The sequence below is a fragment of the Tachysurus vachellii genome, chromosome 2, assembly GCF_030014155.1.
Source record: "Tachysurus vachellii isolate PV-2020 chromosome 2, HZAU_Pvac_v1, whole genome shotgun sequence".
In the NCBI taxonomy this organism is placed as follows: Eukaryota; Metazoa; Chordata; class Actinopteri; order Siluriformes; family Bagridae; genus Tachysurus; species Tachysurus vachellii.
In genome coordinates this window covers 3,203,071-3,224,181 of record NC_083461.1, presented here as the reverse complement: position 1 = coordinate 3,224,181, position 21,111 = coordinate 3,203,071, and the positions used below count along the sequence as shown (strand labels likewise).

General features: G+C 43.8%; 1 protein-coding gene across 2 annotated transcripts in view; it reads right to left on the bottom strand.

The window, feature by feature from the left end:
• mpp7a (MAGUK p55 scaffold protein 7a) overlaps positions 1–21,111 on the bottom strand; it is a 106,985-nt gene that overhangs the window by 61,272 nt on the left and 24,602 nt on the right. For both annotated transcript variants that reach the window (XM_060893865.1, XM_060893856.1), the window contains exons 3-4: positions 7,132–7,250; positions 1,860–1,937 (exon numbers count right to left, since the gene is read on the bottom strand). In XM_060893865.1, coding sequence (XP_060749848.1) covers positions 1,860–1,937; positions 7,132–7,250 — 197 coding nt within the window. The remainder of the gene's footprint in view (positions 1–1,859; positions 1,938–7,131; positions 7,251–21,111) is intronic.

Genomic DNA, 21,111 nt, shown 5'->3' with positions numbered 1-21,111 from the left:
CACACACCTCGATTGGAAATGATCTGGCTACAGCAACGACGGGGGGTGAGCGATCATTTAGGAGCTTTGATCGCCCACACACACACCCACACACACACACACACACACACACACAGGTATCAGATTATGCCAGTGCAGGACCGTTCAGAACACTGAAGGAAACGTGTAAATCTCAGGGTCAGAGTTTGATACGGATCCAGAACCGAAACCAGGATTTACAGGAACAAATGATGGCCGCCTGCCCTCCATCAGCAGGAAGGGAGAGAGAGAGAGACAGAGAGAAAACAAAAAGACATCAAAGCACTTGAGAAAAGAAAGACAGTCTTGTTTTGTTTTTCTAATTCTTCTTTTCTCATTATGCCAAAATGACCTGGTATCAAGAGTAGAAAATAAAACAAAACAAGAACTATAAATAAAAAGTGTTTTGGTGCCACATTGCACTGTATCCTGAATTCTGATTGGTCAGAAGGTGTTGAGATCTCAGAATATGGCACGCCGAGGTATTTCCATCACAATATTATTTATTATTCGTGACTTCGATCCTAGAAGGTGCAGGATTTTGCAGGGAAAATCCACCCAAATCTATTTAATGCTCAGACTTAAGAACAAGAGTCAGTCAAGCGAAGAGGACACAACGTCCCAGAATGCAATTGGGCTAAGCGAGGCAGAGTTACAAAGGAGGCTCGGCTCGGATAGTTAGCTGGCAAACTAGTCGAACTTGAACAGTGGAGTTTGATAGAAAGTTAAAGCTTTGGAAGCGACGAGGAGGTGAAAGAGCTAGACGAGAGAAAGGATTAAAGCGCCGCTGCATCAGATATCTTTGGATAGAGATGAAATGAGTGGCGCTTACAAAATAAACCTCGGGCGCTGCTGATGATTACGATGCGAGTCTACATCCTCAAATCAGCCAGAAGAGCAGAACTGGATACATGCTTACACACAGGATACTGGACAATGTCCTCGTAAGTCTTCTGCACAGTGTGCACAGAAAGCCTCAGTAACGTCTCAAACGTTTGAGAGAAAAGACCACACACGTGACAGCAGACAAGGACACAGCGAGTCAGGACGCAGCGAGTCGAGGTCGCCGGTGTAAGAGACGTGAGGTCCACGTAGATGGAGCATTGCTGCTGACCTGCTCATCAGGAGCTCTGACCTGCTAATGAGCCTCAGTGGGTCAAGCTTCTTTTGTGTTGATCATCCACATGTGATCATATCCAGAGAAAACTCCTGGTGTTTACACAGCCTGTGTGTGTGTGTGTGTGTGTGTGTGTGTGTGTGTGTGCTTGCACACTGCCATGTTGATCTAGTACTTGGTTTATGTTGCGCAAACCACTGAGAACTGAGCATTTTATAACACTAATGTCTTATACAGACTTTCACTCGCTGACACACACACACACTCAAACCCTCTCATCTGAAGGCTGTCTGCACTCCTTCTTCTCCTTCCCAGACATCCATCCATCTTCTCTCTTCGTTCCTCCTCCTCATGTCTCTATCTTTCTAACGCTAGGCACACTGTGTGTGTGTTCACATTACAGTGTAAAACACAGCCATGTCCTCATTAAACACATAAGACAGGTGATAATTTATAAACTTGTTATTTTTATTAAACTGAAGTGTAAGACGGCTTTTGAAAATATATAGTTTTTTGTCAATTTTGGAAAACTGCAATTGTTTCCTCTTCCATGGAAAACTGGCCTGGTCTCTGAAAGTACCGCTATCTCACACACACTCACACTCTCGCACACATGCACACACTCTCACACGCGCGCACACTCACACACAACCTCTCACACACTCTTGTGTAAGGTGTGTGTGTGTGTGTGTGTGTGTGTGTGTGTGTGTGTTTGTGTACTCACTCCTTGAGCAAGAGCACTAGCGCTGTCCAGTACAGGAGCAGGACATCTTTCCTCATAGTGCTGCAGCTTCTCATGGATCTGACACACACACACACACACACACACACACACACACCCCCACACACACACGACAGAGAGACGGAAGAGAAACAGAATGAATAACTGGTCACTGTTTATAACACTATTAATAATGGTTGTGTTTAAACATGCATGAGGAAAAAGAGGTGGAGCTTAAAATGACATCAAAATCTGAGCTCTGTCCTCAAACAGAGATATGATTGAGCGATTAGTAAAGCCAGGTCTCCTTAAGCCAGGTCTACACTTAAGTGTAGGGGTACATGAGGTTTGGTAGACATGAGTCTGGAGTAGGTGTAGGGGTACACAAGGTCAGGGTAGATGTAAAAGTACATGTGAGGGTACCAAAGGTCAGGGTAGATGTAAGGGTATAGAAGGTCAGGGTAGATGTAAAAGTACATGTGAGGGTACCAAAGGTCAGGGTAGATGTAATGGTACAGAAGGTCAGGGTAGATGTAAAAGTACATGTGAGGGTACCAAAGGTCAGGGTAGATGTAATGGTACAGAAGGTCAGGGTAGATGTAAGGGTACAGAAGGTCAGGGTAGATGTAAAAGTACATGTGAGGGTACCAAAGGTCAGGGTAGCTGTAAGGGTACAGAAGGTCAGGGTAGATGTAAAAGTACATGTGAGGGTACCAAAGGTCAGGGTAGATGTAAGGGTACAGAAGTTCAGGGTGGATGTAAGGGTACAGAAGGTCAGAGTAGATGTAAGGGTACAGAAGGTCAGGGTGGATGTAAGGGTACAGAAGGTCAGGGTAGATGTAAAAGTACATGTAAGGGTACAGAAGGTCAGAGTAGATGTAAGGGTACAGAAGGTCAGGGTGGATGTAAGGGTACAGAATGTCAGAGTAGATGTAAGAGTACATGTGAGGGTACCAAAGGTCAAGGTAGATGTAAGGGTACAGAAGGTCAGAGTAGATGTAAGGGTACAGAAGGTCAGGGTGGATGTAAGGGTACAGAAGGTCAGAGTAGATGTAAGAGTACAGAAGGTCAGAGTAGATGTAAGGGTACAGAAGGTCAGGGTGGATGTAAGGGTACAACAAGGTCAGGGTAGATGCAAGGGTACAACAAGGTCAGGGTAGATGCAAGGGTACAACAAGGTCAGAGGGTGAAGGTCAGGGTGGATGTAAGGGTACAGAAGGTCAGAGTAGATGTAAGAGTACAGAAGGTCAGAGTAGATGTAAGGGTACAGAAGGTCAGAGTAGATGTAAGGGCACAGAAGGTCAGGGTGGATGTAAGGGTACAGAATGTCAGAGTAGATGTAAGGGTACAGAAGGTCAGGGTGGATGTAAGGGTACAGAAGGCCAGAGTAGATGTAAGAGTACAGAAGTTCAGGGTAGATGCAAGGGTACAACAAGGTCAGGGTAGATGCAAGGGTACAACAAGGTCAGGGTAGATGCAAGGGTACAACAAGGTCAGGGAAGGTGCAGGGGTACACAAGGTCAGGGTAGATGAAGGGGTAAGTAAGTAAAGTTTATTTATAGCACCTTTCACAGATAAAATCACAAAGTGCTTTACAAAATACAACAATAAAACTTAAATGTACAACAAAACATTCTTGCAAAGTAAAAAAGAGAAATTATTAGACAGCAAAACTTCAACTAAAATAATAAAACACACTACAACAGGGATGAAACCATAAAAAGCCCCGTCAGCTAAAAGCTTGTCTAAATAAGAGTGTCTTCAGTTGCTTTTTAAAAGAATCAGCAGAACCAGCCACACGCAGAGACAGGGGCAACGCGTTCCACAGTCTGGGGGCCACAGACTGAAAAGAAAGAGGGTAGATGCAGGGGTGCACAAGGTCAGGGTAGGTGCAGGGGTACACAAGGTCAGGGTAGGTGCAGGGGTACACAAGGTCAGGGTAGGTGCAGGGGTACACAAGGTCAGGGTAGATGCAGGGGTACACAAGGTCAGGGTAGGTGCAGGGGTGCACAAGGTCAGGGTAGATGCAGGGGTACACAAGGTCAGGTTAGGTGCAGGGGTACACAAGGTCAGGGTAGGTGCAGGGGTACACAAGGTCAGGGTAGGTGCAGGGGTACACAAGGTCAGGGTAGGTGCAGGGGTACACAAGGTCAGGGTAGAGGGGTAACATGAGGTCAAGGTAAAGGTAACTGAAGCAGAAAGTGGTTGGATGATGTTCTCAGGAGTAAAGCGACCTGCATGATCTCCCCCAGAACAATCGTGACGTGGTGTGTGACCGATTCTGTTAATACACTTAACTGTGACTCAAGGACATGACCTCACTGCCCTGCATTCTGACTTTCACTCTAAAGCTTTAAATTGAACATCAGAATCTCTCTCCCTCACACATACACTTGGAGTGTAGGGACTGAGGTAAAGGGATGAGGTAGTAGGTGCTGTATAATCCTCGTGTGCTCCTCATAAGTCAGTGTGATGCCGAGCCTCTTTAGTGCCGTACTCTACAGGAGCTTATTCACAGGTCCAGCTCAAACACTAAAACACCACCTGCTTCTGCACCTTTAAAACCCATTACAGAGCTCTGATACTCAGGACAGACAGAGAGGTAAATAAATAAGGAGTAAAGCACATCCTGTGGTGCTGTTACAGGAATATAATCACAGTCGGAGTCATGTCATGAAGCCCAGTCGCAGTTACAGTAGCCGCAAGTTTTTCCTTTTATCCATTTAGTGTTACTTTTTAAATGTTGTCCACGTTAGATACCCGAACTACAGCAGCTATAATCACTCGCTCCTTCACCAGAATAATCTTTTATTCTCTCTTTTGAAGCTCCAGACATTCTCTGGGAAAAAGAGAAGAGAAGTTTTTGTTGGGTTTTTTTTCCCTTTTGTAATCTTTTAAAAGTAGGACCTGCTGCTGAAGTTCTACCGTAAATTGAGCTGTTCTAATATCGGTACATTTCAACATGAAGACAAAGTAAGATGGGACAAGGCTGCTGGTGTGTTTATCTACGGTAAGTTTAATATTTGTATAAACCTGAACAACAGGAGGAAATGAAGCGCGGCGTTAAACACGGCCGAAGTGAAAAATGACACGAAGGTCAGAGTGGAAAGAGGCGGAGCTACAAGAAAGTGGGTCTCACGCGGAGAAAACACGGCGGGGTTAAAAATATCCATGACAACAAAAAGAGAATGAAATGATGAATGGAAAAGAGGGGAGGGTCTTTAAAACAAACAGAAAAAGAGAGCAAACACACAACGATGAACCGTATCAGGAAGGTTGGTGTAAAAACAACGCAAAAAGAACGATGGAGGCAAATCAAAGAAAAATAAAGGGACAAAAGCCAAAGCAAAGTGTGTGTTTGTGTGTGTGTGTGAGAGAGAGAGAGAGAGAGAGAGAGAGAGAGAGAGAGAGAGGAGAGAGAGAAACAGACAGGTCAGAGTGAGAGACAGTCAAGAACAAAGAACAAGTGAGAGAGAAGAAAACAGCAAAAGGGTAAGAAAGAAAGCAAGAAAGGGAAAAGAGAAGGGGAGAGAGAGAGAGACAGAGAGAGGGAGAGAGAGAGAGAGAGAGAGAGAGAGAGAGACAGAGAGCGAGAGACAGAGAGAGAGAGACAGAGAGCGAGAGACAGAGAGCGAGAGACAGAGAGCGAGAGCGAGAGGTAGCTCAGAGGTAGAACAGGACTTCTTGTGCTCCTAAAATGACTTTCATGTGAAAGCCCTGAGAACCCTGAGGATCTGAGGATCAGGTAACGCTGTGGCCCAGAGAGCAGAGACGCCATCAATCAGCACCTCATCACCTCTCCTTCAGGGCACACACTCTATTCAACACACACAGTCCAGGAAACTCACATGGAGATTCATCTCTAAACATCCAGACGCCACGTCTGCTCCGTACGCCACGTCTGCTCCGTACGCCACGTCTGCTCCGTACGCCACGTCTGCTCCGTACGCCACGTCTGCTCCGTACGACAGCTACCGACGTCAGTATTACAACACGTACGGAGACGTCAAAGGAAGCGGCAGGGACGGTTTCTAATCGGTGCGTCATTTCATTTGTGCTAAAATGGCTAGCTGTCGAGATCGTCTATAACTAACGCTATCTGACGACAGGCCACGCCCACAAAACACAACAGTACACACAATCGACACAAACTTCTACTACTGAGTGTAAGGTGTATTTCTAACGTCCAGTTTCACGGCTTAAAGTAAAAAAGAGAGGGCGAAAGCCAGAGAGAGAGAGGGAGAGAGAGAGAGAGAGAGAGAGAGAGAGAGAGAGAGAGAGAGAGAGAGAGAGAGAGAGAGAGAGAGAGAGAGCTTTACTGTGCATGTGGCATTTACTGAAGGTATTAATTCTATAAGTGACAGAGGTGCAGGTCAGGTTACTGTCTGAGGACATAAGGATGAGCAAAATGGCGAGACTAACACATCTGGATCAAGAGCTCGAGTCACAGACAGCAAATCTCCCCAAATAGGCGTAAAGCCAGAGAGGTCGAATTATCCAGCGATGATCTGAAACATGATCCCTAATCCACGTGGGAGAAAGACTAAAGGCTAAATCAAGAGCAAGAAGTGTCAGAGTGTATAAGAGGGAGAAAAGGAAAGTGTGTGTGTGTGCGTGTGTGTGTGTGTGCGTGTGTGTGTGTTGATTTTGGAGCTTTCTGTGACCAGAGAGTGAGTGAAGAAGGCTTGAGTTTCTTACGGGATTTATTTTGGATGCAGGCCGCTGCTTTTAAAAGAGCTCGCTGTTACTAATAGCGCTCTTATGTTAAACAGAGTGATGTGATGGAGATCTACACAATGTGGCTCATAAAATAAAAAATAAAACATTTAGTCAAATATTGATTCATCAGTTCTTTTTGAGGGCATTAAGGGCAAAAACTACATTTTACCGTGGCATTTTCTGAGGAAAAACACGAACAAGTACAATTTTACCGCTTTGTTTAAAAAAAAAAAATAAAAAAATTAAAAAAATTTAGTGATTAGAATCTGCAATTAGTGATTACAATCAGGAAGAATAAAACATTGTTAAAAGAGAAATCCAGAGGTAGAGATGAAGAACCAAATCATCATCATCATCATCTACTTCAAGCAAAAAAAATAATTAAATATTCACATAATTATTTGACCTTTAAATAATCCCTTTAAAATTATTTAGTCTCAAAGACTGTAACTGAATTTATCACAAGATTAATATTCTATCCTTATTTTAATATTCTCACACACACACACACACACACACACACACACACACACACACACACACACACACCCCTCACCTTGACGAGCGAGTGCAGGCTCCGGGAGCTGAACATGGTGTGGAGAAAAGAGCGATCATCTGAACTCTTTACATACATCTGGAGCTGAGACGGTAACAGTGACAGCAGCTCGTACAGACCTGGACAGGAAGTAGAGGAAAAACACTGTAAATGTACCTACCAACACACACACTCACACACACACACACACACACACACACACACACACACACACACAAAAACACACTCACACACACAGTGTAGTCTTACATAGCACGAAAAACCCCAAATGGCTTCTTCACTAATAAAATAAAACTAATCCCCTTTCCGTAGGTTCAAACAAAATGTCCCTAAGTTGTTCACACACCCGGTGAAACACAGTCCTTCAATTTTCTCCCCATTCCACAGATTATTCCAAATCATGAGCGCCGAATGCTACAGTGAGGAAAAAACGATTTGATCCCCTGCTGAATTTGTACGTTTACGAATAACAAAAACGTTATACATTTATTTGCATTTTTATGAGTGAAAGCAGTATTTGACCCCTTCGCCAACACGACTACGTACTTGATGGCAAAACCCTTGTTGACAATCACAGACATCAGACGTTTCTTATAATCTCAGGAGAGATTTTGTCCCACTCTTCCTGGTAGATCCTCTCCAAGTGTTTGATGTTTTGAGGCTGACGTCGGAAACTCGTACCTTCACCTCCCTCAACAGATTTTCCATGGGATTAGTCTGGGGACCTTCTAGGCCTCTCCAGGACCTTAACGTGCTTCTTCTTGAGCCGCTCCTTTGTTGCCTTGGCCGTGTATTTTGGGTCATTGTCATGTTGGAATAATCATCCATGACCCATTTTCAATGCCCTGGCTGAGGGACAGAGGTCCTCTTGATGCGGTGAAGTTGTCCTGTCCACCCCAAAGCATAATGTTTCCACCTCTGTGTTTGATGATGTGGATGGTGTTCTTAGGGTCATAGTCACAGCATTCATCTTCCTCTAAAACACGGCGAGTTGAGTTGATGCCAAAGAGCACGAATTTGGTCTCGCAATTGTTTTCTTGGTGGCTTTAGTCCCAACTGCCTTGAGGTCATTGACAAGATAATCCCATGTAGTTCTGGGCTGATTCCTCACCGTTCTCATTATCACTGAAACTCCATGAGGTGAGATCTTGCATGGAGCCCCAAACCGAGGGGGACTCACAGTTTATTTGTTAATGTGTTTCTTCCATTTGTGAATAATCACACCGACCGTTTTCACCTTCTCACCAGGCTGCCTGAGGATGGTCTTGTACCCCGTTCCAGCCTGTCGTCCTTAAGCCCTATTCAGACGGGATTAGTTTTACGTGGGGACGTGGGGGTAAAGTAATTATTACCAGAGCTTCTCTGTGATTTTAGTCCCGTCCGAATGTACCATCTCGGTAATCATTACGGACAATGTCAGTAAAGATTATGGCGACTTTTACCTTCTGTAAAAAGGTCCGGAAAAATGACCTCAGGTACTACTAATCCCGTCCGAATAGACCCGCTGTAAATATGTGCGGTAAAATTCCGTCATTTCCTTTTTAAAAGTAGTTTTTGGCGCGTTTTGCAAGCATGGAGGCGCCATGTTGTCTGTTTGCGCACGTGATAACAGGAAGCAACGTCATACGCACATGACAAGGAGGTTACTGTGGTGCATAAAGCGAGTTACCCCTCCCACTTCTGGTAGTTTTACTGAGATGTCTTGTCCCGTGCGAATTGGCCAATTTATATTACAGACGTCCTGAGGTAAAATTGCATTACTCCACGTCCCCACGTAAAACTAATCCCGTCCGAATAGGGCTTTAGACAGCTCTTTGGTCTTGGTCATGGTAGAGAGTTTGGAATCTGATTGATTGATTGATTGCTTCTGTGTGCAGGTGTCTTTAACACAGGTAAAGAGCTGAGATCAGGAGCTTGCTGATTGATAGGGGGTCAAACACTTATTTAAGTCATTAGAATGCAAATCAATTTATAACTTTTTTGAAATGAGTTTTTCTGGATTTTTTGTTGTTGTTCTGTCTCTCACTGTTAAAATTAACCTACCATTAAAATTACAGACTGGTCTTTGTTTCTTTGTCGGTGGGCAAACGTACAAAATCAACAGGGGATCAAAACATTTTCCTCAGTGCTCATGGTCCTTCAAACAGTCTTTCATCTAATAACAAAACACCGACAACAGTAGCTCAAAGACGGTGTGACCAGCTCCAGACGTCCCAATCCACAGTAACAGTAAACACTGACAGACGGTTATCTCGCTGTTTACTTGTAAAATGCGTTCAAATGTAGCTCCGCCCACAAACGAGATTTACCCAGAAAGTCTGTTTTGATGGAAAAAATAATGATGGAAAAAAACTTTTGAGTTTAAAAAGGTACCAAAGAGTGATTTTTAGTTGTATAGAACCACAGCAGGTAATAAACTTGGACCTGACTGCACCTCACTTCCTCCTTTTGTCTCTACTTCCTGTTGTTCCAGGAACTCAAAAGCAGAGCTGAATGGAATAAATAAATAAATAAATAAATAAATAAATCCCTGAAGGTTTTGGTCATTACCCTGTTGTCTGAGGTTCTGCCTCGTACTTTTCCTAATCTCAGACACAGTACAGTGTGTAGGCTTGTTTATAGTAGCGTTGTCATGGTAACCTCTTTCTCCACCATCCTCTCAAGCTCGAGAATAAATATAAAGTTATAAAGTCTGTAAAATGTCTAAACTCTAAAAATAAAAACACTCGTGTGTGTGTGTGTGTTTGTGTTTGAATTCCATCTTGGAACAGACTGCAGCCTGGTTAACATCCGCTTTGTGTATTGACAGACCCTATAATAAACCGTGTGTGTATTTGTGTGTGTGTGTGTGTGTGTGTGTGTGTGTGTGTGTGTGTGTGTGTGTGTGTGTGAGATGTAAAGTATGCACTGTTACACAGATCGCTTCTCTTTCACACGCCTCTGCTTCCCGACATCCTGAAGTAAATAACAGAGCTGTGTGGACTTCAATAACACTGCTACTGTGGAACAAACCAGATGACCAGAAGTTCACCATCGTGCAAACGAGAGATCAGCAGAGCGCCAAGATCTCAGTCACACTGACAGAGGCAACAGCTCCAAACAGCACAATCCAGTGTTCTAAACCTTGAGGTAACACCACGAACTGTCCTGTTCCTCTCGTGTTCGTCTCGGCCATGTTTGCTTCTTCTCTAACACGTTACAAGGATTCGGCCATTTTTATCCGCACAGGCTACTCAGGTACTTGTTCAGTCTGTTGTAATCTCAACACTGGACTACTGCTCTCTCTCTCTATCAGGTCTACATATGAAAATTCATGCTCTGCAAATGAACTATAATGCAGCTGTGTGACTGGTCTTCAACCTGCCTACAGTACGTTCTCCACACCACCACACTGCTGTGTTCGTCCACCGGCTCCTGTAGCCGAACACATCAGACCATCTCCCTCTTACCTCAAAGCCATCATCACTCCACACGCTGCACCTCACACCATCGGATCTACAGCTCCGCTCCACTACTGCCACCATCTCTCAGGGTAAGAGGTAAGTTTACTACAAGACTCTTCTCTGTTCTGCACCGAGGTGGTGGAACGAACTTCCCCTAGAGGTCCGGACAGCTGAGTCACTGGTTATCTTCAAAAGACGGGTGAAGACCTACTTCTTCATGAAACACTTCAACTAGCACTTTCCCCATGTTTGTTGTACGTGTGTATTTAATAAATAAACAAACAAATAAACAAACAAATAGATAAATAAATAAATAAAATAAACTTTGAACAAGGGTTTAGACTCCTGGCATCTTAAGTATGTAACCTAGTGAACCGGAATTAATACAATGATGGAGACTTGAGCACTTTTATACGTCTCTCTGGATGTGTAAATGTAAATAAATAAATAAATAAATAAATAAATAATAAACAAACAAATAAATAAAGTCAAGGAAGAAACTAACAGACTGCACATAGTAAGGTATCAAATCAAGCGTTCACAGTGATATACCAGGACACCTGAACCGATCACATGACGATCACGAGCCGATCGGCAACTATTTGCCGTAAACGTGAACGGGAATGTAAACGGACAGCAGGAGGAAACTGAAGAACCGTGAGGAAACCCACATGAGAAGACACCTGGAACCTCCAGGCCATCGTCATCTCTTTAATCCCTTTACTGTTAAACTAATTCTTGTATTTTATTTTTGGGAATGTTGTAGCCTAGTGGTTAAGGTGTTGGGTTTACGATGTGAAGGTCCACAAAGCTGCTACTGCTGGGCCCCTGAACAAGGCCCTTAACCTTCAGGGCGTCTGCCAAATAAGTAAATAATATAAGTAAATTATATATAATCTTATTTTGGTGACTTGGAGCTACAGTAATGGACCCAATTTCCCCCTGGTGTGTGTGTGTGTGTGTGTGTGTGTGTGTGTGTTGGTAATTAAAGACATGTTAAAAAGTCTCTCTCTCCCTCATTCTCTCTCTCTCCCCTTCCTTCATTCTCTCTCTCTCTCTCTCTCTCTCCCCATTCTTCTCTCTCTCCCTCCCTCATTCTCTCTCTCCAGCCTTCTCTCTCCCCCTCCCTCCCACTCACTCTCCCTCTCCCCCTCCCCCTCATTCTCTCTCTCTCTCTCCCCCATCCTTCTCTCTCTCCCTCCCTCATTCTCTCTCTCTCTCTCCCCCATCCTTCTCTCTCTCCCTCCCTCATTCTCTCTCTCTCTCTCCCCCTCCCCCTCATTCTCTCTCTCTCCCCCCTCATTCTCTCTCTCTCCCCCCTCATTCTCTCTCTCTCCCCCTCCCTCCCACTCACTCACTCTCCCTCTCCCCCCTCATTCTCTCTCTCTCTCTCTCTCTCTCTCTCCCCATCCTTCTCTCTCTCCCTCCCTCATTCTCTCTCTCTCTCTCTCCCCATCCTTCTCTCTCTCCATCCTTCTCTCTCTCCATCCTTCTCTCTCTGTGTGTGTGTATGTGTGTGTGTGTGTCTGTGTGTTCATTTCCTGTGCTGTAAGTTTATACACAGAATCAAGAAATTAAATAAAAGATTCAGCTGAAAATAAATAATTGAAACGGTATAACTGAAGGTAGCGGTGAGAAAAAGGTTCCCTGACAATTAAACCCAAGTGTGAGTCATGATTTTTGACCCAGAAACTAATTGGAACCGAATTCCTTTTTGATCCGAAGTTCTGAATTTCACTTCTTCACACAGATGAACTTCTCACATGTGGAGATGATTATCGTGATCTCTCTGAACCAGAGACATAAAAATATAATGCAAACAAATTAAATTCCTTTTATGGCTCGGTCTTTGTTTCCTCCACATTCGCTCAAATAAAGTGGAAATTTTCACTCTGATGTAACTGGAAACAGGGAGATTTTCCAGTAGCAACAAATCCTTATATTACACTGCTGTATTCCTGAGGGGGGATTTAGAGAGAGAGAGATGGAGGGAGGGATGGAGGACAAACTGCTGAAAATCAATAAATTCCTCCTGAAATACAGGCCACTGCTAACATTCCTCCTCTTTCTCCATCATTCCTTCGTTCTGTCCCCGAATCCCAGATGCTCAGAATTCTTGACATGGCAATGGAAAAATTTAGGCTACTGTCAACTGAAAAGAAACTGAATCCCACTGTTCTGTCAAGTACATCTCTCTCTCTCTCTCTCACACATTCTCTCACTCTCTCTCATTCTCTCTCCCTCACTCTCATTCTCTCTCTCTCTCTCTCTCTCTCATTCTCTCTCATTCTCTCTCCCTCACTCTCATTCTCTCTCTCCCTCACTCTCATTCTCTCTCTCCCTCACTCTCATTCTCTCTCTCTCCCTCACTCTCATTCTCTCTCCCTCACTCTCATTCTCTCTCTCTCCCTCACTCTCATTCTCTCTCTCTCCCTCACTCTCATTCTCTCTCTCTCTCACTCTCATTCTCTCTCTCTCTCTCTCTCTCTCTCTCTCTCTCTCTCTCTCCCTCACTCTCATTCTCTCTCTCTCTCCCTCACTCTCATTCTCTCTCTCTCTCCCTCACTCTCATTCTCTCTCTCTCTCCCTCACTCTCATTCTCTCTCTCTCTCCCTCACTCTCATTCTCTCTCTCTCTCCCTCCTTCTCCCTCTCTCTCCCTCTCTCTCATTGTTCCAGTCGGTGCATCGGCATGAATTAGCGGAGAAAATTGTGTTTAAGTGTTATTCTTTAGTCGGGTATTGTTGGTTAAGTGGATTGAGGTGTAGGGGTGTGTGTGTGTGTGTGTGTGTGTGTTTTACGTGACGCCAGCATGTGCAGGTGTGTGCCAGAGCCCAGTGTGACTATGGAGGAGCTGCTCGTGGTTACAGGAGAGCAGGTGGGGTTTAAGAACATTCTATCAGCCTCACATATGAACATTGCTGTTACCCCGCTGTCTGCCCCAGCCACCAGAATCACGGTTTCTAATCTTCTGCCTTTTGATTTTAACACCTCCATCACCAGAGTTAACGTGATTTTAACACCTCCATCACCAGAGTTAACGTGATTTTAACACCTCCATCACCAGAGTTAACGTGATTTTAACACCTCCATCACCAAAGAGTTAATCTCTGGAGTTTTAAACGCGGAGCTTTGGGACATAAACGCTTCGACCTCTGACTCGGCGGAGGCGTCGGACTCGGCGGAGGCGTGTAGACTGGTGATGGATTGTTGCCCTACACTGCTGAAAACTCAGAGGAACCACGCAGAAGTGATCTTTCTACAGGGCTTCCATGTTCTAACATCAGAGAAGAAGGATTATGGAATGGAAGTGGAGCTGATCGATGATGAAGTGACTGTTGTTGTCATTGAACCCTCTCCAGGTCCAACAACAGGAACAGACGGCCTTCCTGTTGGACTCCATGAGAACTTTATAATGTTCAGAGAACAAAATCCACTCCAAATGCTTTTGATGAATAACCTACATTGTGGCTCACTATAGACACGAACACCATTAAATATATGGTGAAGTCTTTATGTTTTCACATTGATCTTATGTTTACTGATTTATTACTGTAGGACCTCCAGGTTGGATTTGATCTTTCTCCCTCTTGTATTTCTTATATGTGCTCTTTGTACATACTTATTTACTATATATGGCCATTGTCCTGATTTTGTTTTATGTTTATATTTTAATCTTTAGCCATTAAAGAGATGTTTAAAAGTCTCTCTCTCTCTCTCTCTCTCTCTCTCTCTCTCTCTCTCCTGTGATGATGAGCTGCAGGAGGTTTATCCTCCATGTTGGACTCTACACACTCATCACATGTCTGGAAGAGCACCTAATAGATAAGCAGCAGAGCAGCAGCAACTAATAACACCCGTTTCTCTCTCTCTCTCTCTCTCTCTCACTCTCTCTCACACACACACTCTTTATCTGTTAAAGAACTTTCTCAAATCTTTCCACATGTTCTCGTTCTGAGTCTGTTTCTCTCCCTTCCTTTTTCACACTCTCTCTCTCTCTCTCTCTCTCTCTCTCTCTCTTCCCCCAGTGTGCATGTGAGCTTTTATCATTTTTGTGTTGTCATGGGATTGCTGTTGTCACACATTACTGTGATTGGACAGGAGAACAGGCTCTGAATAACACTGTAAACTTCAATACGGTTAATGAAACCCCAGAGGGAGACAAAGCCTGAGATGGAGACAGTAGGAGATGGAGACAGAGGAGAAGAAAGAGGTGAAGGAGACAGAGAAGGAGATGGAGGGGAAGAAAGAGTCAGAGAAGGTGAATGTAGGAGAAGACAAAAGAAGCTTCTTCTGTTTCGGTTTCCTCCTCCTTCTCTGTCTCCTCCTCAGTCTCCTTCTCCTCCTTTGTTTCTGTCACCTCCTTCTTGACAGAAGACAGAAAAGGAGGAGTCGAAGGAGGAGGAGAAAAATGAGAAAGAGAAGAAGGTGACACTCCTGCATAAGATTGTTTTATACAATCCACCAATTACGTGTCAACACAAAGAGTATCTGAACCAACTGAATCATTTTGTCTCACTCAAGTGGAGTCACAGTTGAGAAAGCTGCACTTGACTCACGAATCAACTCAGCTTTCAGACTGAAAACTAAAGAAATGAAGTTAAAGCTGATCACAACAGTAAATTTAGTAACACTAACATAGTACTGAATCTCAGGTGGCTGCGAAGGAACGGAAATCGATGGAAATCCATATCACGTTGCATCCGTATCGTATCGTTGCATCCTTCCACCCAGACTCCCCTTCTTACCCCCCCCCACCCCCCACCCACTGCACTCGCTCTCAGATAAACCTCAGAAGTACTTACCAGAAGGTTAGAAAACAAATCACAGGACTGTCAGGAACATCAGTACAACCTTCCATTCCAAACCGGATCAGCTCCAAACCACCGGCAGGAAGCACAAGTGGCTTTTCAGGGCTGACAGGAAATACATTAGCGTCGTCCGGGCGCGGCTCGGTCACACGCACACACACACACACACACACACACACACGTGCGTGCACTTTTTCTGTCCGGACCATGTGAGCCAAAAAACACAACTGAGCGCAATTAAAAACCTCCAGAAAACAAAACTCCAACTTAAACACCGGTATCTCAGGCTATCCTGATGAGAGACGGAGATGAGCTGCTGGACTCGGAGGAGAGAAAGACGACAAGATAAAGTGCTCAAATAAGAGAGGGAAGGAGGAGGAAAAGAAAATAAGGGGATGGCAGCACTCCTTAATCAATGTTATGCTAGGTTTTGTGTGTTTGTGTGTGAATGTGTGTGTGTGTGTTTATCTGAAATATTACGATCAAAAGTTATGAAAAATATAGAAGGAAAAGAGACAGCTTAGAAAAGCTGTAATTCTTAATATCCTAAAAGGCCTATCAGTGTAGGTGTCTCCACTTTAGCCCCGCCCCCAGATCGAACATGGCTCCACCTCCATGAAAGATCACTCTACAATCCTTCATTGATTACTTCATCTTCAGTCACCACGTTGTCCTGGGCAGTGGGGTGGAAAATAGAGTGGAGTCATTTACAAAATAAAGTAAAGACCTTTTCTAATTTGCATATTATGCGTATCGTAGACCGTCGGATTCGTTACGATGCTAAAGGTGTAGAAAAGTCATTTTCAGTAGCGTCTCGGTTTCGTTGTAACGTTCAAACGATGGACTACCCTCAAGTATATAGTATGTGTTGAGTGAATGAGTAAAATTCATAAGTCAAAACGTAAGCTAGCCTGAGATAAGATGGCTGTGAGGCTAGATGGGTATAATATTGTTCCTAGATCTGCATAATTATGAATATTTATAACTGTGTGTATTTTTAATAAGTAGTATTATTCTACATAAAATGACAAGCTTATGGGTACTTTAAGAGTTCGAGCACATAAACAACCTCTCTACACACTCGCACACACACACACACTCGCTCGCACACACACTCACAGTGTGCATGGTGTTCTAAAGGCCCAATCGATCAGGCTGGTTGTTGGTTTGCTGAGCTTCCTGACTGTACATACGTGAATGGAGTGTGGAGAGAGAGAGAGACAGAAAGACAGAAAGAAAGACAGAAAGACAAAGACAAAGAAAAAGAGAGAAAGAAAGAAGAAAGAGAAAGAAAGAAAGAAAGAAAGAAAGAAAGAAAGAAAGAAAGAAAGAGAAAGAGAGAAAGAAAGAGAGAGAGAAAACGAAAGAAAGAAAGAAAGAAAGAAAGAAAGAAAGAAAGAAAGAAAGAAAGAAAGAAAGAAAGAAAGAAAAAACGAAAGAAAGAAAGAAAGAGAGAGAGAGAGAGAGAGAGAGCGCTCAGGTCATCTGCACCACATCATCTGTCTCCCGGCAACCCAGCACTCATCCGTCAAGCTTTATATCCCTACCATGTATTATTTTCACATACATCACCATTACTTATTAAACTGTACTTTTAAACCCAGCTGAGGAAGAGAAGGAGTGGGATGGAGGCCAGACGGAGGAAGAAAGATGGAAACAGTGTGGTTGATTGTTTGCATCCTACATCCAGTTGGGGGCTTAAAAACACACAATACACACACACACACACACACACACACACACACACTCACAATACTGCTGAGCTCCATGATGACTTGTGGAGCTACAGTTCAAGTATCTAAGGACTTCGAGGCCAAGGGTATCTGAAGGAAGTGGAGACCCCCACAGTTCAGGAGGGAGAAACTACCCACAGGACAACCGCAGCCTGGACACTTTACAACACTGGGATTTATGGAAGAGTCTTATGAAAAACAGCTTGAGGTTCTCTACAAAAAAAAAAAAAAAAAAAGCATGTTGGAGCAAATGTACAAAACCGTTTTCTGGTGTGATGAGACCATAACCACTTCTTGGGCACAAAGCGAAACCAAACACTGCTGCTCATCAGACTGAGAATGTGTGGTGTTGGTAGCATCATGATGAGAACTGTACAGGAACCCAAATCTGTGAAACATGGTGGTAGTGGTGGTAGCATCCTTGGCATCATGCTCAGAAACACCTCTTGGTTTCTTCTCTTCTTTTCTCTCACTGGTGTTTGGTGGAGGTTCTCAGGGTCTTGACTGTTTTTACAGAACTTCACCCTGGACTTGTTTTAACTCATTCCTTGGTCAGGCCTTTTTTTAATGTCTGGCAAGCTCTGGGTTCTCACACTAAGCCTTCACACACGGATCCACTTCATTCAGGTCATTATGGTGGTGTCTGATTGGCCGAGAAATATTTTACAGATTCCATAGCAAGAAAATCACAACTTGTTTTTTTTTTTTATATTTTCGTAAGTAATATTGCAGGGGGGCCACGGTGGCTTAGTGGTTAGCACGTTCGCCTCACACCTCCAGGGTTGGGGTTTCGATTCCCACCTCCACCTTGTGTGTGTGGAGTTTGCATGTTCTCCCCGTGCCTCGGGGGTTTCCTCCGGGTACTCCGGTTTCCTCCCCCGGTCCAAAGACATGCATGGTAGGTTGATTGGCATCTCTGGAAAATTGTCCCTAGTGTGTGATTGTGTGAGTGAATGAGAGTGTGTGTGTGTGCCCTGTGTTGGGTTGGCACTCCGTCCAGGGTGTATCCTGCCTTGATGCCCGATGACGCCTGAGATAGGCACAGGCTCCCCGTTACGTAAATAATACGTTAATTTTAAACTTTAACATTTTTATTGTTTCTGTACTTCTGTAAAGCTGCTTTGGGACAATGTCTGCTGTTAAAAGAACGTTACACATAAACTGAATTGAACTGAAATAAAGTGGCTGTTCTACTTAGCTTTAGTGTTCGATGATACTACAGCCGACAGCATCTCATAATGCGACGCTGCCGACGCCATGCTTCCCAGTTTTCACCAATCGTAGCACTTTCACAAACATAAGAAATCATTTCTTTTACGCAGCTGGAGCACTTTTATATGGTGGCCGAGAAGGGCAAAACAAATTAACAAATCCGAACACACACTAACAAATCCGAACACACACTAACAAATCCGAACACACACTAACAAATCCGAACACACACTAACAAATCCGAAAACACATTAACAAATCCGAAAACAAAATATAGCTGCAAGCAGCGATGACGGGCCCTCGCACGTTTTTTTATCGCTATACGGTGCCTCCCAGAAAACAATGCAGGGTGGGCAAGTGCATAAAGTGGGTAAATATCAGTGGACTATTTTATGTTGTTACTGACCCATTTGAGAACTGTAGGTAAATGTAATCCCACATTTTAGACAAATGGGGGTGTTAGTGAGCCACTTAAGAGACACACCTTTGTCTGACCTTTTTGTCCACACTTAACAGCTGACAAATGTGATGTATGTGTCAAATTTCAAGTTAATCTAAGCACGCCAAAATCCTTAAATATGCCTGAAATAAAAGTAAACTTTGACACGATGCCATGGCAACAGTGTTTGAGGTATCAAAAATCCGTTCGCAATTTCGCATCTCCAATATCTCTGCATCATGGTGGCCAAGTCTGGTCTCAATTGCATGAATCCCCTAGGAGGAGTATTTAAAAGTTTACTGCATGCAGCTGTCAAAAAATCCACCTTTGTGACTGACACACTTCCTGGTGCCTGTTGGTGGCGCTATGTCCAAGATTCACAATAGGCACATCGATGCGATCGGAATCCTTGGCCGAACATACACACCGCGTCTCATCACAATAAGACATTTTTTGCTTTAGATATTAGACACTTCCTGTTTCTCTGAATTCGCCATAACTTTGTCGCCTCGCCATGGCAGCACCGTTCGAGATATCAAAAATCCCTTCGCAATTTAGCAAGTGCAATGTCTCGGCATCATGTTCACCATGTTTGATGTCAATCGCATGAATGTCCTAGGAGGAGTATTTAAAAGTTCACCGTATGCACTTATAAAACAATCCAAAATGGCCGACTTCCTGTTGGGCGGAGCTCATAGATTAGAGCACGAAAGTTGTTCGGGTCGATGAGATCTATATGCGTACCAACTCTCGTACATGTGCGTACATAATTGCCCGATCTGTGCACCAATGTTTGTTTTTGCATTACAGGGGGCGCTACAGAGCCCCCCTGCCACGCCTGTATTCCAACCTTTGTCCAATCCTAGTGTCACACGACTCTGACGTGTGTGCCAAATTTCAAGAGTTTTCGAGCATGTTAAGGGACCCCAATTGGCCAATGTGCGGGAAAATAAATAAATAAATAAATAAATAAATAAATAAATAAATAATACTCCCGAGGAAAAACAATAGGGCTTCGCACCATTCGGTGCTCGGGCCCTAATTAACAAATCCGAAAACACATTAACAAGTCAGACAACCCGGAAACGGTAGTGTATCGTTTTTGAATGGAAACTTACCGATCATCAGACAAGACACCTGTCACTCAAGATATACAGGTATGGAATCTTATGTGTAATGTGTAAAGTTCTCCGTTTAAATATAAGAAAATAACAGAATTAATCCACAGTAGGGGGGCACGGTGGCTTAGTGGTTAGCAAGTTCGCCTCACACCTCCAGGGTCGGGGTTCGATTCCCGCCTCCACCTTGTGTGTGTGGAGTTTGCATGTTCTCCCCGTGCCTCTGAGTGAATGAGTGTGTATGTGTGCCCTGCAATGGGTTGGCACTCCGTCCAGGGTGTATCCTGCCTTGATGCCCGATGACGCCTGACGCCCGTGACCTGAGGTAGTTCGGATAAGTGGTAGAAAATGAATGAATGAATGAATGAATGAATAATGCACAGTAATCCATTCCATCCATCCATTCCAACTTTTCCCTGCGGCAGACTGTTGAACTTCATGTATACCTTGAGTGAAAGGTGTCTTGTCCAATGATCGGTACGTGTTCCATTCACAAACTATACCAACCTCTTCCGGGTTGTCTGAATTGTCGTTGTGTTTTCAGATTTGTTCATTTGTTTTGCACTTCTAGGCCACCGTACTTTTAGCTACGAGGCGCATGAACATTAGCTTTGTTAAAGAGATTGCAGACGTTTTTCACGTGTCTAAAAGAAGAGCCCTAGAGATTAGAGACAATATAAGAGAATAGTCGGCTCCGTGTACAAACGTTCTAGACGTTTCCACGAACACTAACGCAAACGATTACTACATGAGTTGTAGATTGTCACAGGGTGACTTTTTTTTCTATAAATAGAACCCACGAGCATCCACAGAGCTGGTTTTTACTTAAGGATCCTTTAAAAGCAGAGTCGACCCTGGTGACAGAGAGACGGTCGTACGGAGCGTACATGTTTTATTTGGAAAGAGGACGAAGGTCAATAATTGGCTGAAATGACCGTAATAGCAACTGATGGTCTGTATTTTTACTTTGTCTATATGAATTCCCACAACCGGTATGTCATGCCAGCTCTGATTTCACACACACACACGCACACACGCACACACAGCTCTTTCTTTATATTAGGAAATAAATGCAAATGCAATTGTGTCTATTTCGTGTCTATTTTTGGACTCTGGACAGAGTAAGGAAAAAAATTAAATTTTCTTCTACAGCATCTGGATACTGCAAATTATTAATATACACTGTACATTAGAACTCGTTCATTTAAAAGTTATTTGATTAGTG